We start from the raw sequence: 17,040 nt of genomic DNA on the forward strand, positions 1-17,040 counted from the left end.
CCCGAGATAACGACATAATTAATTCAGGATCTCGAGAAAACAACACAACTAATTCGAGATCTCGAGAAAACAAAACCGTTATTCCGAGATCCCGAGAAAACAAAACAATTATTTCATGATCTCGAGTAAACAGCTGAGAAATGGTTCATTCGGGTGCGCCAAGAGACTTGTGATATGCTGACTTTGGGGCTATTTCTCATTCTGTATAGATGCAACTTTGGTTATTAGAATGTCTGGAATAATCGATCACCTCATCTCATCTCATTATCTCTAGCCGCTTTATCCTTCTACAGGGTCGCAGGCAAGCTGGAGCCTATCCCAGCTGACTACGGGTGAAAGGCGGGGTACACCCTGGACAAGTCGCCAGGTCATCACAGGGCTGACACATAGACACAGACAACCATTCACACTCACATTCACACCTACGGTCAATTTAGAGTCACCAGTTAACCTAACCTGCATGTCTTTGGACTGTGGGGGAAACCGGAGCACCCGGAGGAAACCCACGCGGACACGGGGAGAACATGCAAACTCCGCACAGAAAGGCCCTCGCCGGCCCCGGGGCTCGAACCCGGACCTTCTTGCTGTGAGGCGACAGCGCTAACCCACTACACCACCGTGCCGCCCTAATCGATCACCTAATAAGGCAATATTTTGATCAGGTGTTGACACAGGGAGAGACTGCATTAAGTCTTTTAATAAGGGATCATTTCAAAATTAGTCCGCGGCACCTCCGCAGAAGACTGGCCCCCCTCTCTCTCAAGGCATTGTAAAAAGCCATTTCTGCTCTGTTACATGTCCGCCAATTTCTAAGTCTTCGTTGTCTGACCCACAGGGGGGTGCAGCTCTGCTAGAAATCTCAGCTGTTTTCTCGAGATCATGAAATAATTGTCTTGTTTTCTCGAGATCTCGAATTAGTTGTGTTGTTTTCTCGACATCCTGAATTAATTATGTCGTTATCTCGGGATAACAAGGTGAATAAAAAAAGATTATATGAAGGGCCTCTCTCGGCTTCCGTAGATATTATATCCCTGGAAAATATCCTATATTTTAATAAGAAGCAACTTTTTGACACAAAATGATTCCGAATAGTTTAAAAAATACATATACAGTACTGTGCAAAACTGTATTATAGATTTCTATTTGATGACTTCTACATTATCAAGTCGGTACAAAAACATTTTCGAGTTCCAAACGTTCGTTTTCCAGCACAAAATTAAATGTTACAGGAAAAAAATGTTTGTACCGTATCTGAGCAGAATATTGCGTAAGAGACGACTTTTCAGATTAAAAAAGAAAACATAATGAAGGCTGCTGGGTTTTGGTGCAAAATGAAGACGCGAGTGTGACAGTCAAAGTGTCCAGAAGAACTGTGGCTGGTTCTGGAAGATGCTCAGTAAAACCTACAGCTCATTTCCTTATCAAACTGCACTCATTGTACCGGAGACTGCTGGGGTTTTTTTAAAGCAAAGGGTCGTCTCACACCAAATACTGACTTTGTTTCATATATTTTGGCTTACTGTTATAGTAATGTTGAAACATTTCATGACCTCGCCCGCGACAGAGTAAGCAGGGCGAGGTATTGTAATCAGTGCGGTTTTTGTTTGTTTGTCTGTCTGTCTGTTAACAATCTAGCGTCTAGACGGTTGCACCAATTGACTTCAAATTTTCAGGGTAGGTGGGCAATGGTCCGTAGATTACTTGATTAAATTTTGGGGGTAATCAGGTCAAGGTCAACCTTTTGGTCAAAATAAAATTTTCCATTATAACTCAAAAACGGTTGATGGTAGACAGATATTTACCATTATCAACTTATAGGTGCCGCCATATGGGCTTTCATTTGGCACCATGACCTTTGACCTTGGATGACTCGGAAACGTTAAACTCAAGGTCATGGATTTTCATAGGACTATAACCTGACAGCTGATGATTGAGAAATATTACCATTATCAACATATAGGTATAAAATAAGTGCTGACGGGTGAGGTTTGTTTTGCCTGGTAACACTGGTTTACTTTTTTTTTTTAAGCCATTTTTGGTCTCCAGCATTTATTTCCATGTGCCTAAGACTTTTGCACAGTACTGTATATTCTGGCAGGTTTCAAATCATTTCCTACCATGATATTTAAATAAGTGAAATGGAATTGGATGCCTTTCATTCCAGGCTTTTATACCTTCCCTTCCTGTCCAGTTGAGTTTTATTCCTATTGCTTGCTTTTGAAGTAATGGTCACATCTCAGACATGATGCCCCTTGCGTTTCTCACCTCTCGCCTGATGCCCTGGTTCTGCTCCGTTTTTAGGAAGTTGAGCAGCACCTCCAGCAAAGACGGATACTTCCTGTAGGGTTCGACCACATAGCCGGTGCTGGCCACCTGCTGGCCCAGAGTCCACAGTGCCACCTGGTGGGTGATAAAATAACAGGGGTTACTGAGGCAGTCTCCTTTTGGCAACTGATGAGATTAAAGTGCATATCCTGGACCAATTTAGTGTTTTTTAATATGAAAGTATGTCCCTTTATACACTCATCCAGAAGGGTAATTTTGCACAAGACCATTTGTCTACAGAAGAAAAAAATAAAATAACAAAACGTGCCTGGAAAAATCCCAAGGGAGTCTGGAGCCAGATTCGTGACGTCACGTGCGGAAGCGCCAGCAGGCTGCGCGAGCTTGCATGGGTTCAGTGCACAGCCTGTGTAGACCAAGTTTAGCAGCTAGCGATTTTGCACTGAAATATGGAATTGTCACCTGGGCTTCTAAACTAGGGCTGCGTACCGGTACTGTACCGTGAAAATCGATTCGGTACAGGTCCAAAATACCAGATCATGAAGTACCGGTACTGTACCGATATAAATTTACACCAAGTATCTGCTTATTTTGTGACTGAAGATGCGTAAATATTACCACAAAGACGAAAATTTAGCACTGGAAAAGACGTAAAATGCCGCGCTGAAACTTGAAATCGGAGCCATCTTTGATTTGAGATCCTCTCGCCACAGTCTCACGAGACATTGCGAGAGCTTGGCTGATCCAGCGTTCTGATTGGTCAAAAAGACTCAAAAGCAGGTCAGCCATTTTTCCTTTGCTGGCATTGGCAGTCTTTGCTGCTTTGTGTAATTTTGCCGCGTAAGTTAAAGGCCGCGGACCGCGCGTAGTCTATAGTACTCTAGTGTAGTCACTTCTCGCTGTGAGACAACTTATGACTTTTTGTCCCAAGTTAACTATAGTGTGAGACTGAGAGGGTGACTGAGAAGTGAGGTAGGAAACCTAGTTATGTTCGGTTTTCTTTGAATAAAGATACTGACAAGTTGTCAACAGTTTATTAATGTTTCTGTCATTATTAAAGAAGTTCAGAAGAATGTGTCAAATTGTTCAGGTACAGGTCCGGACCTGTACCTAAACCTCTGTACCGGTACCTGTACCTGATGTTACGTTTAGGTACGCAGCCCTATTCTAAACCCATGGATTCATGTACCAATGCTCATCTATCTATTGTTACATAAATCATATTTTTTCTAATTACTATTATGTATTTATATATTTCTTCATTTAGAAAAGTACTAGCTATTGTGGGACAAAGATTTCATAAGCTACACACATGGAATCAGCAAAGCAGGGTTGGATATACATTTAATGTGTTTGACAGGTCCCAAGATCTCAAGCCCTAACACGCATATCCCTTGATACATGTGAAGTAAGTGTATTATCGCCCAGCACTTTCATGTTGTTTACTTTTGTGTGTCAATAAATAACATTATCCGTATACCACACAAACACAGGAACGCCTAATTTAGAGTATAGTCTCTTATTTCTTACCCTGGCAACAGTCAACTTGTGAATTGCCGATTTTCTTGGTCTTTTTCTCGGCTCTGCTTGGTCCTCGGCTTTTTCCGGGTGCCTCGCACGAAGCACTCCCATTTCTCTCTCATTGTCCGGTCTTTTGGGAAACGATGAGTACTAATCCCATCATGATTGGTGTTGCTACACCCTCCTACGATACATCTGTTAACCATTTTAATAATTACGTGATAACGTTGAAGAAACTTGCAGAAAACCACCAGGTCGTTTGCTCATAAACAAACCAGCGCTGACGTAGGATTCAGAGGGAGGCGTCCCGCACGCGACGTCACGAAAATCAATGTTTGCCGGGAAATCCAAATGCCAAGTTTTTTCAGAGGCGGACCAATTCGCCTCAAATGGCTTGATTTCAACTGAATTTTCCTGGTATTGCGCAAGGTAAAAAAAAAAAATGCACAAAATGCAAAATGTGACAGATATTTGACCAAAGTTTAATATAAAATAAGATAATTACATTGATCTTGCTCCTAAATATACCCAAGATGTGCACTTTAAGGTGCTTAACGCTAAAATTCATTATAAGGAATTCTTCTTTTAATAATTCCTGGACTGCTAATAATGAATTTTACTTTGGACTGTTCTGTTCAACTTGCTCCGAGTCCTGATACTTCTCATTCACGATTACATTACAGGCATTTAACAGACGCTCTTATCCAGAGCAACGTACAACGAGCGCGCGCGCACACAGCGCCTGGGGAGCAGTTGGGGGTTAGGTGCCTTGCTCAATGGCACTTCAGCCATGAATTTTCCTGCCAGTGCAGGGACTTAAACCGGAGACCCTTTAGGCCAAACGCTGCATCTCTAACCTTGAGGCCATGGCTGCCAGTTTAGCCAGTTTGTTATTTTTAGGTCACAAAGTCATCACACAAACTCTCGATGATATTATACTCTACTGCTGTTAAATTCTTGAATCTGATTTTGTTCTATTATGTTGCCATGTCTATAGTAAGAACTCCTCCTTATGGATTTCTATGGAAGAAGATACAAGCTCCACATAATTTAACAACAAAAATGTATAGAAGGTCCTCTGGAAAGGACATGTTTACTTAAAATTTTATAAAAGAAGACCTGAAGGCAAGTTTTCCACTACAGGAAAAGTCGTCAGAAAAGAGAAATTTGCAATAAGAATTTTCTCAGTTATGTGACAAGCTGTTATTTGTTACACGACATTTTTTCCCCCCATCTTATATTAACCTCGAGTGAGAAGAAAAAAGGCTCGAGGGAACAACTATTTGTCGCCGTTATAACAAAAGTGACAACAGGAACTTGTTTCATGGTGGTACGATAAGCTGTTATATGTAACTCTAAATGGTTAAAAAGCATGACATGTTGATTAGACAGTGAGTATCTACAGTCATGTGAAAAAATAAGTACATCCCATAGAAACTCTAGACTTCACTCAACAGATTTAAACAAGCAAGCATTTCACCGTTTTGATACAGTACCTACAGATAAAGGCGATGAACAAAACAACAAGGAGGGGGCATTGTGGCTCAGGTGGCTAAGGCGCCATACCATAAAGCCGGGGACCCGGGTTCAATTCCGACCCGAGGTCATTTCCCGATCCGTCCCTGTCTCTCTCTCCCACTCATTTCCTGTCCTGTTCCATATCATGCGAATTCCCTTTACTGTCTATCTGCGCATCTCAGAATGACACAGGACAATGGGCGAACTAGATTTTTTTTTTTCCCCAGCCACGGTACGCCGGAAATCCGGCACGGCGCCGGAACGCTATCACCCCTGCCTGTCTCTACACTGTCCTATTCAATAAAGGTGAAAAAAGCCCAAAAAAAATCTTTAAAAAAAAAACAACAAGGAAAATTAGCTCTTTCAATCATTTATTCAACAAAAATATCAAAAGATGTAAGATTCTTTTGTGGAGAAAGTAAATACACCCCTGGCTTCAGAAGCTAGTATTACCCCCTTGAACAGAAATAATTTCTTTTACGCATTTTGCATAATTGTCCACCAGTCTCTGACATCAGCTCGCTGAATTTTTTGGATCACTCTTCCATGCAAAATTCCTTCAGATGCGAGGTGTTTGAGGGTTTTCTTGCATGCACTGGCCTTTTCAAATCTCCCCACAACATTTCAATGGGGTTCAAATCTGGGCTTCGACTCGGCCACTCCATAACCTTCCATTTCTTCTTTTTGAGCCGTTCCTTGGTGGATTTCCGAGTGTGCTTAGGATCATGATCTTGTTGAAAGCTCCACCTCTGGGTCAACTTTAACTTTTGAACAGATGGCCTTACATCATCTTCAACCACTCTTTGATTTGGTTCAGAATTCATAGTTGAATCAATGAATGCAAGATTTCCGGTCCCTGAGGCAGCGAAGCAACCCCAAACCCTAACATTCCCACCACCATGCTTCACAGTTGGTATGAGGTTCTTCTCCTGAAAAGCCAACTTTGGTCTGCGCCACCCATTTGATTCGTCTGTCCAGAGCACGTTATTCCAAAAGGCCTAGTCTTTGTCTACATGTTCATTGGCAAACTGTAGTCTTGCTTTAATGTTCCTTTTGGACAGTAAAGGCTTTTTCCCGGCACGCTGCCCATGCAGGTCAAATTTGTCCGATCCCTTTCTGACTGGAGATGTTTACATTTTCACACCGACAGTTGCAAGAGTTACCTGCAGAGCCAGTGATGAAATGTTGGGGTTCTTGGAGACTTCTTTGAATCAAATGGTCTGCTCTTGGGCTGAATTTGCTGGGGCGGCCAGCCCTGGACAAATCGGTAGTTGTTTGAAATCTATGCCATGTGTGGATGATTTTCCTTACAGTGGAATGATTTATTTCTTATAAATTTAGAGATCTTTTTAAATCCTTTGCCAGATTCATCGGCATCCAAAACCTTTCTTCCGAGTTCCTTAGAGAGCTCTTTTGATCTTGGTATGATGACACCACACACTCCAATAGCAAAGAGAACACCAGACCCTAAATGTCAGGTTTAAATAAGACGGGTTCCACCTGCACCTCTACTTGCAGGAGGCTCTACTCAATGGCACCTAATCTGGAAAACCTGATTCTATGCACTTGAAAGTCATGGATTAAAGCAAAAAAAATTTATTTGACTGAAAATTTACGGGGTGGGGGGGGGGGTGGGGGGGTGGGGGGGTATGAGTAGATTTCAAGCGCCTGGAATGTTTAGTTTTTTTGCACCATGAACTAAATGGCTTTCCGTTTTCACCTATTTTGTACAGCCAAGCCCACCTCCACTTGTTTTTTACACCTTTATCGATGGCAGACACATCAGTGCCTTCTTTCATGTAAAGCGCATCCATGCTACTGAAACCGAAAGCAGAATGACATGCTCCTCTGTGCTCGACGTCAATATAGAAAAAAGTTTGGATCTTCGCTTAAATTAAAATTGGGGTTTGACCTAGCCTGGGCCCGCCCATCCTAAGTGTGACGCTACACGGGGGCCTGTTGCGAACTTAGTCTGGCAAGGCAAGCTATCTCCAGCTCTTCCAAGCTCCAGAAAAATCAGGAGCCAATCAACTTTGAGCATCTCCAACGGCCCTGGGTAGAGGCGTGTTCAAGGCAGTGATGTAGTAGAACTGCGACCGGAAGCCATAGATTGTTTACAGAATCTATGCCGGAAGCGCTTCATTCACTAGAAACATTACGAACATGGAGCAGCGGCAAGCCTTTGACACAGCGGTAGATGCTGTATTGAAAGCATTCAACGGGAAGTTCTCATTGAAAACGGAGCAAAGAGCAGCCCTGGAGGTATTTATTCTCCTCCTTCTTCTTCCTGTTACTCAAGCAGTTTCCGTCGCGTCACATACGTCAAAGGAAAGAGTGATGTGATTGGTTTAAGCTTCGTCACAGCCTTTTCTGGTTTCGACCAGTAGCAAACTGAGGCATTTCAGGGAGGCGGGTCAACCACGCGCTTTGGGAAACGGTTGGGCTTAATATCTTTGCCAGACCAAATGCTCGCAGAGCTTTGAAGTTGCGTTAGCCAGACTAGGTTTGACCTTACTTTGTGTTGAATACGACTTCAAAAACAATTCAAGATTTTATTAAGAGAAATATTGTGGCCAACACAAGTGTTAAGTTACCTAAAAGATCGTGTGAAGTTGGCTGCTATCTGCTTCGCGTTCATTCTCATTTTCCTCCATCATTTCATAGGCCAGAAACAGATGTTTTGACGTAATTTAACTTAGTAGGCTATGATTATTATTTAACCGTAGTCTTCTAGACATTTTGACTGTTTGGGGCATTGAACGCTGGTGTATGATTTTCAGGGAATAAAGTTTAGCACATGTCGGAACATCATTGCGCTCGCAGCCTCCAACTCCTCAAAAGTCCTTTAAATTGTGATATAACGTACCGGTAGGCTATAAGGCACGGTTCTAACATACCTTACACACTGGCATAACGAAAATAATAATTGTTGGGGCGTCTGCTGATTTGTTAGCTATAAATTTTGGTCTAATTACTTCTGACAGTCTGCAAGCATTACACCGTCGGGTCTTCAAGTCTGGCTGAAGCAGAGGAGCGGGCTTTCCGGGGTTTATTTTTTCGGGTTTTTTTTAAACATGCTCCATTTCTATATGTCCAAGTTTGAACTAAGTCATTTTGGCAAGATTTAATTTAATACAAAACAGAAATGGTCAGACACAAGCACGCCAAGCACATGGGAATGTATTTTGCCAATTTTGACAGCGCATGTTTTTTTAATGCCGCACCGTAGACAGCGAACGTTTAAACATGATCAAACATAGGAAATGAACGACACAAAGCACGGCTCAAAAACAAAAAAGTGAAATAAACCCTGCTGATAGTTGATGGTGTTGCAACACATCAGTGTTATAACCCAATCTCTACCCAACCACCCGTCATTTTAATTCTCCTCGGATCAGCACCGACCTCACATTTGGCCTTGGGAGAGCTCAGTTGACGGAAATCCGTCACACGACGGAAAACTTTAATCCATGGAAAGTGTGTACGTACTTTTTCCTGACCGTTTTTCTTTTTTTTTAATTTAAATTATGCAAACGACTACAAAATTTCAATTTTATGTCTCATTTGTTGGCGTATATCACCTTTACCTGTCGGCATTATATCAAAGAAAGTGAAACGTTTGCTTGTTTAAAGATGTTGAGAAAAGTCTACAATTTCCATGAGATGTACTTATTTTTTCACGACTGTACATTAGGGTTATAACTTTTTGAACTTTTTTCCCAAAATCAAAGTCCTGCATCATGATTGGATGAACTTTTTGGTATAATTGAAGAAACCAAACTCCATTTTCAACACTCTTTTAAAAAAGTCCCCCCGTAACAAAAAAGTATTAAATACACATTACAGCCAATGATATGCAATGCGAAACCGTGCTAAGTTATCACAAGGGCCATTACAAGTCAATTTGACTGAAAATGGATCAATGATATGTTGTACTGCCATCATAATATACTGGAGTTTCAGTTTCTATTCTTGCTTTCACTTTATAAGCCATGTAAATTTGGGGAAATCTGTCTCGTTTAGTAGTGATATATTGTAGCCTACAGCTTTCCCAGAATCCTGGAGTTTCAGTTTCACTTTCACTGTATAGAGATCTTGCAGTCACGTGACCGGAAAGTACACAACCGCCATCTTGTCGGTCAAAAACACCGCTGAATACTGCTGCACTCGTGTACAGAATGGATCAATTTCAACCGACGGTCTACACGGCTCATTTTTCTAATGAACAGATAACTAGATATATGTCTAAAATAAACGATCTACAGATTTGTGACCCTTATGGCTTACCAGACGGAGTTTTCACGACCGGATTTTGAACTGTCAGCGGAATACCCAGACATGTATAATTACCTCATTAACTTTCCCTCGCTGTTCAGTGGTGAAGCACTGCGTGCTTATAAATCTCTGGACAGTTATCTCTACAGAAATTCAGGATTTGTCAGCGACTCAGATGTGGCATCTTGTAAACAAGAATCCTCATTGGATGGGTAAGTCACTTAAGTATTGAGTATAGCACTGACCAGCCGATTATAGAATAGAATAAGGTAATTCCAAATCGTCCGTGTTGTTTACATGGATCTGGTGTTGGAGAGGTAGAGGCTTGGCAGTGGAGATTTGAGTGGCTGTTTTCTGAGCTTAGTCAACAGGCCGGCTCTGCCCGCAGCCTCGCTTTTGCTTCCGCTCCCGGCACCGCCTCCTTCGCTTTGCTTCCGATAACAATCCACGGAGACCCCGCTGGTCTCGCTATCTCGTCTGGAATGTTTTTTTTTTTTCTCGTCCGGAATGTTGTGCATGCGATGGAAATTGCTACAAACTGTCATTTTCTGCTGGAAACCAATGTCCAGTAAGTCCATACGGTTGTAGTGGATATTAAAGTCCGGTACAGACGAACAACACGCAAAAATACACACAAAAAATGTGCACAGGTAGGGAGAGCTTGTAGCCGCAGCCGTTGTAGTAGAATTGTATATAGTAGGGTTTTCCAGAAGAAAAGGTAGAAGTAAAAGCAGAAGTAGACCCAGAAGTAGAAGTAGAAGGCGGAATATGACGTTTGACCGACAAGATGGCGTCTGTCACAATCTGGCTCGGCTGTGACATCACATGCAAGTGCTCCATAAGCCATGTAGAGTTGGGGAAATCTGTTTTGTTCAACTAGTGATATGTTGTAGGCCTAAAGCCATCCCAGAATTCTGGAGTTTCAGTTTCTGTTCTCACTTTCATACATGCACTACCATGTCGAATTGGTGAAGTTTGTGCTGTTCCATAGTGAATGGTTGGCTCAGAATGTCACACAGAAAGAGTTACAGCGAAGTTGAGAGGAACAAGAAGATTTGGAAAAAGAATGTGATTGACTTCAAGAAATCCACGATGGTGAGAGGGCCTATCCCATTAGTGCAAACCCCATTAATGGACAGAACAAGAATGCCACTAAAGAGAGACATAATTGGCCGCTTTAAACACATGGCACCAGACATCAAAAGCCGGAAAGACAGAGTGAAGAAAATTTCCAAGGAGGTGAAGCTTTTGTGGACTGAACAACTGAACTTTCCAATAATCTCTGATCAAGCAGTAAGTGCAAAGTTGGAGAAAGTGGTGCAAGTGTTTGATGAATGCACCAGACGGGGAGATTATGGATGTTTAGATGATGTATTTGATGTCACAAAGTTGGATGGGGAATGGCTGAATGCTGAGGACAAAGAACTGTACAAGGTACAACAGGAGAGTAGGGGACAAGTGGGCTACTCCACTAGAAAATGCGCTGACATTAAAACGATCCATCCATCCAAAAGACTGAAAGCCAGCACACCTGCTAGCATGTCAGCTCCTTCATTTGACGCTGTGCAGGAGACTGCAGGTATTGTTCTGGTTGTTGGTAGGCTTTACGAAAACTTCATTTTGAGTCCGGGGGGGGACTTTTTTCAAAAATATGACCAAATGAAGGTCAATTCCTTTCATTACTAGCAAAAGTTCATCAAAATATGATACAGGGTATAGAGGTTGTAAAAAAGTTATAATCCTACTGTACATGGCACAATTCGTTCAGAACCTTTTTTTTTTTGCTCACACTATACCAGACAACGGGGGATGGGGGGACGACGACTTGTAGAGAAAACAGGAGCTGCAGCTAATAACTGGGGTGTTTTGTTGTTGTTTCTTTGGCTTTGGTTTTCCTTCCAAAAACCCAAACTGACATAAATCACCTTGACTTTATGACATCTCCGAAGACTAAAGCAGGAAAAGTTATTAAATGAGGGAACTGGACCTTATCGTAGTCGTGTTAACTACTACAATTTCACAACACCTGCACTGAAGTTGGCTCCAAGCAAGAGTGAAAAGTGGTTTAGTCATTTTGCCAAGTTTTACACTGGGAACTCTGCCACTGAGAAGTGAGAAAAGCAATATACCACTCATAACAATCATGCCATGACTAACAGCGCTGTATAATTTACTGTAGGGGGTAATTTAAAAAATTAAGAACATGCAGACCTCTGTAGGTAAACAGCTTCACAGGGCAAATAAAAGACAATTGGGGGGGGGGGTTTGAATGAGCCTGAAAAGTATTTTTCATTGTTGTTAGTGTCGTTCTAAAATACACTGAACAAAAATATAAACGCAGCGGTCCATATTTTATGAAATACAAATGTTCAGATAGAAATTCATTTTCATTTTTATTTTCTATGTGCCCGAGCCCAGTCCAGACGAGAACGTCGTCGCCCAGCAGTCAGGTCCAATCCTCAATGAGGTCTACGTGCATGGAGGCCAGCTTCTCTGAGTCGGTTTCTCACAGTTTGACTGCTGACCCTGCGATTGTGTCTCCCCATGGTCTCATCTGCGGTCCGTGTTGCAGTCCGGCACCGATCACGCAGGTGGGTCAGACGGATATGCCGGTCTTGTGCTGGAGTGGTGACACGTGCAGGTGTTGTGAAATTGTAGTAGTTAACACGACTACGATAAGGTCCAGTTCCCTCATTTAATAACTTTTCCTGCTTTAGTCTTCGGAGATGTCATGTGGCATGTTGTCTGTGGTGCCATGCTGCTGAAATCGTCGTCGGAGGCGGACTATCGTGGAATTATGCACCCCCAATTGATGCCCTACAGCTCTGATGGACATTCCAGCCTGCAGCATGCCAATGGCTCGTTCCCGGTTGATTCTGGTCATCTGTGGCATCTTGACATTTGAACATTTGTGTCATTTTAGGGTGGCCTTTTATTGGCCCCACATAAAGGATGGTCATGACATGCATTACTCAGTGAAATTTTTGTCTGCAATGGTCACACCCGACTGGATCATGGATTATCTCAAGTCTGGGCACTGCTCAGAACTTGAGTAGAGGGACATTTTTTTTTTCAAAAAATGTTTACTGGTATGCTATACTATCATTTGATGTGGGCAGAAAAAAAAATCAGTATCGGATGTACAAAATAAAATCTTTAGGTGCTGCGTTTATATTTTTGTTCAGTGTAAATAGTGGATTCTGCTGTATGTGAACTGCACAGAACCGCATAACCGGATATGAAAAAAAAATGCTAAGAATTACATCGGATAAAAGTTCTAGATGAGTATTTGTCCATTTGAAAGCAGAAATTTGTGCTTGAGCTCGAATTTTTCAGTCATTTAATCATCATACCTGTCTTTTAGCCAAGGAGGAGGAGTCCTGAAGCATGTCCATGATAATGGGGAAAAGCTCATCCATCCACTTTCTCATCTCCAGACCGCTCACCTGCCACCACACACACAGTTACTTACAAGCAAAGATTTATTTCATTCAATAAATTTAAAAAAAAAACCTTGATAAATACATTAAAAATGCAATCCATACCAATTCTTGGTACAATCATTTAATAACCATCCCTCAAACATGTTTCTTAAATCACCAAGGGTGAGAGAATGAGGCCCACTTTACACGGGGACGGTCTGAAACAAAAACGCAAAAGTCCGTTTTCGTTCTCACTTTTTTCCGCGTCTACACGACCGTTTTCAAGGAGGAAATCTGCGTCTATACGGTGATGCATAAATGTGTGGAATTCAATTGGATGTGCATGCCAGGCGGATAGGTGGTGCTGTGAAAGACCTCCGCTATGTCTGCACGCATGCGCAACGTCTTCCGTCTTGTCTGATCTGCACATCTGCGCCGCGAAAACTTTGACTACTCTGGCTATGGTAAGTAAGAAAGTAAGTAAAAAAGTAAGAGCATACTATACCCGCCTCTGTTCATTAACGGTATATGTGCAGATTCGGTATAGATGTTCGAAGGACTCCTGGACGTTTATTAAAGCTGCCAGAGCAGCTTGAAGGTCCGTTGGATCGATGTAATCAGACATGCTCTGACTTTTTTACTTACTTTCTTACTTCCCGGGCTGGCATGTACAGTATATGACATATGTATGACGTAAACGCGTACCCGACGTGAGCAGATCCGAGCAGAGTTTCGCGTATTGGGTAGTTTAGATGGATATGCAACGGGGGCTGTTTTTAACTTATCCACTCTGGAAGGCGTTTTCAATTTTTTCCGTTTTTCAGCCTCGGAAACGCCGTCCCCGTGTAGACGAAAGGCACTTCCGATAAAATATTCAGTCATTTTTACCCGACAGCGTCCTCGTGTAAACGGGCCCACAGTGAGTGATTTTTTTTCAAGCCATGTCAGCACCCAAGGACATTTCATGGCAAGAGCACTTCTAAAAAGGTATTATAATTGCTTCATAAACAAATACATCAAAAAGTTACATAAACAAACTACACTGCATTTCCGCAGAGAAAATGCAAAGTGTGCTTGCTGAGCTGTCGGAGAACAGCGATCATGCTAGCATGCCAACATGCTAAAGCTAACAGCTAGCATACTAACATGCTAACAGCTAGCATACTAGAGTGGAGGAGCTCCTTATGACATCATCACTCCAAAGTTCTACCCATTCATTTCAATGGCACGGAATTTTGCCAAAAAATGGGAATACCGAACGAACGACAAGGGGCAGTGCAACCATTTTAACTAGAACACCGTTCCAGATCGGGCCCTACGTTTCAGCGTTGGAACGGTGTCTCTATCTCGAAAGCCCTAGGAGGAGTAGTGGATCCAAAAAACAGGTGAAACGGAATAATAATAATAATTATTATTATTATAATAAAAATAAAACTTAAGAAGGGGCGGCACGGTGGTGTAGTGGTTAGCGCTGTCGCCTCACAGCAAGAAGGTCCTGGGTTCAAGCCCCGGGGCCGGCAAGGGCCTTTCTGTGTGGAGTTTGCATGTTCTCCCCGTGTCCACGTGGGTTTCCTCCGGGTGCTCCGGTTTCCCCCACAGTCCAAAGACATGCAGGTTAGGTTAACTGGTGACTCTAAATTGACCGTAGGTGTGAATGTGAGTGTGAATGGTTGTCTGTGTCTATGTGTCAGCCCTGTGATGACCTGGTGACTTGTCCAGGGTGTACCCCGCCTTTCGCCCGTAGTCAGCTGGGATAGGCTCCAGCTTGCCTGCGACCCTGTGGAACAGGATAAAGCGGCTAGAGATAATGAGATGAGATGAAACTTAAGAAGAACAATAGTGTGCTTCTGCAAGCACACTAATAACTCCATGAGATGCTTCACATTCATGCGATAAAAATTCTAAAACTTTTTGGTGTCGGCAACTTGTTCAAAACATCATCCAAAATACTTTGAGAATAAAATCATTCCCTTATGGCGTTTAGACCAGGACGACAAAGTACGATATTCTTGACTGTCAGAGATATTGTACAGATAGTGGTCCTTCAGCCTTGAATAAAAAAACATGGCTGAGCCTTGAATGATCGATACGACACCTGGTACTTGATTTCTTAATCACCAAAGATAATACTGGAGAAATAATAGTAGATTTGCAAGCATTACATACTGCTTTGTCCATCTCAGACAAGCACTACATTCTCCATTCTCTCAAACCTCCTCTTCCTTACTCGACTGTACGTGTCAGTCTGTACTTCCTGCCGTTCTTGTGGCCCTGTCGCATCCACTAAGTCACATGATCAGAACAGTGTCTGGGGTTATTTAAACAGCATTATAGGATCAGCAAGGAGCAAAAGGTCCATACCTGAGCTAACTCCCCGATGGTAGCCAGGACGCTAATGACGACACCAGGGTTAGGGTCTGGATCTTTCAGCTTCAGGATGAGTGCCTATATGAAAAGCAAAGGCGAGATTCAGTGAGCTTATACAGAAATAACATCAAATCTAACAAAAGAAAGGTGGACTACGGCATTTCAGCCTCTAGCATGGACTACACACAAACAACATGCAGAATACATATATATTACGTAACTAAGAAGATCATATTTACACTTCTACTTCCTACCAACAGACAAAGGCACTAAACAGACAACCAAAATACAAGTAGTGGCGAATATGGCTGAGAAATTATATCATGGAAATGTTGGCAGCTGTTATGATGGCTATCAATCAATCAATCTCACTGTATTGGTAGAATGTGGTATATGATTATACTTTGAGAATGGGCTCCATGTAAGGCCTGATGAGCCGAGGGGCATTGGACACGAGGTGGCCTAGCATGCGGGCACTCTGCTCCTTGTTCCGGCCCACGCCGCTGTGCTCGAGCTCAGTCAGGATCTGAAAAAGAACAGTGTTAAGTCTGAATGGGGCAATGAAAAAGGAGGATATTGCTCCCAGGGGTTTTTCTAGAAAAATTTAGTATGAGGGCGCTCACCATGGCGAGGGAGCGAAGCGGGGGGGGTGCCGGTTGTCTGTCCCCCCCTCCCTTCGCAGCCTTTGAAAAATTGAGGCTACAATGGGACATTCTGAGGCTATCTGAGAGGGGAATTGTAACAAATTGTCAACATTGAAAAAGAAAAGTAATCTTCTGCCCCAGACAGTCTTTGGCTTTCTTCCGCTTCGTGCCGCGGGATGACATCTTTAAATGCCCAAGTGTCAACAAAAACAACTCGCGAACTACTTCTGTCAAAAGCTCCCGCGCCGGTGGGTGAAAGGTCATTCAGTCTCGAGAAATCTTGCTCTACAAGTCAGCTGACCTTGTATGTAACCCATGTCAAATCTCGCGAGAGCAGCCGCGACAAGTAAACAACATGGCGCCTCGGTCTGGAAACCGCCAATTCGGATCGTTTTTGCATCGTCTGACGGTGTATCTACTATGATTGGAATATTTTTGGAGTAATTATAACGTATTTGATGATCAGACATATTGTCACGTGGTGTTGCTGGGATGTTTTCACGGAGAAAAGATCATTTTGAGAAAGACTGCATGTTGTGCAGTAGCATACAAGTGCATGGCCAAAAGGCCAATTTATGCTGACAACGCAGTCCTCGCAGATGGCGTCACAAATAGCGTCTGCGTAGCCCCCCCCCTTCGCAGACGCTCTGCGCGCACCTCCCAAAAATTGTGACCACCGCAGAAGCCTCGTAGACAGCGTTGCAGACAAGAGGGCTCTGATTGGTCCACTCTACATCCGCTGTACACGCACTTCCGCTTCCCTACTTTCCCGGTTTGGTTTGTTTTCACGACCGCCATTTTTAAAAACACGAGCGAAGATGGAGCAGCACGAAGAGCGGTTGATCGAGGAAGTGACGAAGTACGTACATCTATACGACTCCAGTTCTAGTCATTATAAGTAACCGGGGGATAAACACTCCACTAACCACACCCACCAACTACTCCTAGCAATTTCGCGACTTCGCGCCCCCTTGCGTTGTGGCGGTGAATAACATCGCGCACGCCTATTA

General features: G+C 42.9%; 1 protein-coding gene across 1 annotated transcript in view; it reads right to left on the reverse strand.

Annotated features, from left to right (window-relative positions):
• mtor (mechanistic target of rapamycin kinase) overlaps positions 1-17,040 on the reverse strand; it is a 267,396-nt gene that overhangs the window by 211,189 nt on the left and 39,167 nt on the right. Inside the window, exons 15-18 of the mRNA XM_060931539.1 lie at positions 15,790-15,912; positions 15,381-15,464; positions 12,951-13,043; positions 2,266-2,400 (exon numbers count right to left, since the gene is read on the reverse strand). Coding sequence (XP_060787522.1) covers positions 2,266-2,400; positions 12,951-13,043; positions 15,381-15,464; positions 15,790-15,912 — 435 coding nt within the window. The remainder of the gene's footprint in view (positions 1-2,265; positions 2,401-12,950; positions 13,044-15,380; positions 15,465-15,789; positions 15,913-17,040) is intronic.

The sequence above is a fragment of the Neoarius graeffei genome, chromosome 10 (assembly GCF_027579695.1).
Source record: "Neoarius graeffei isolate fNeoGra1 chromosome 10, fNeoGra1.pri, whole genome shotgun sequence".
Lineage (NCBI taxonomy): Eukaryota > Metazoa > Chordata > Actinopteri > Siluriformes > Ariidae > Neoarius > Neoarius graeffei.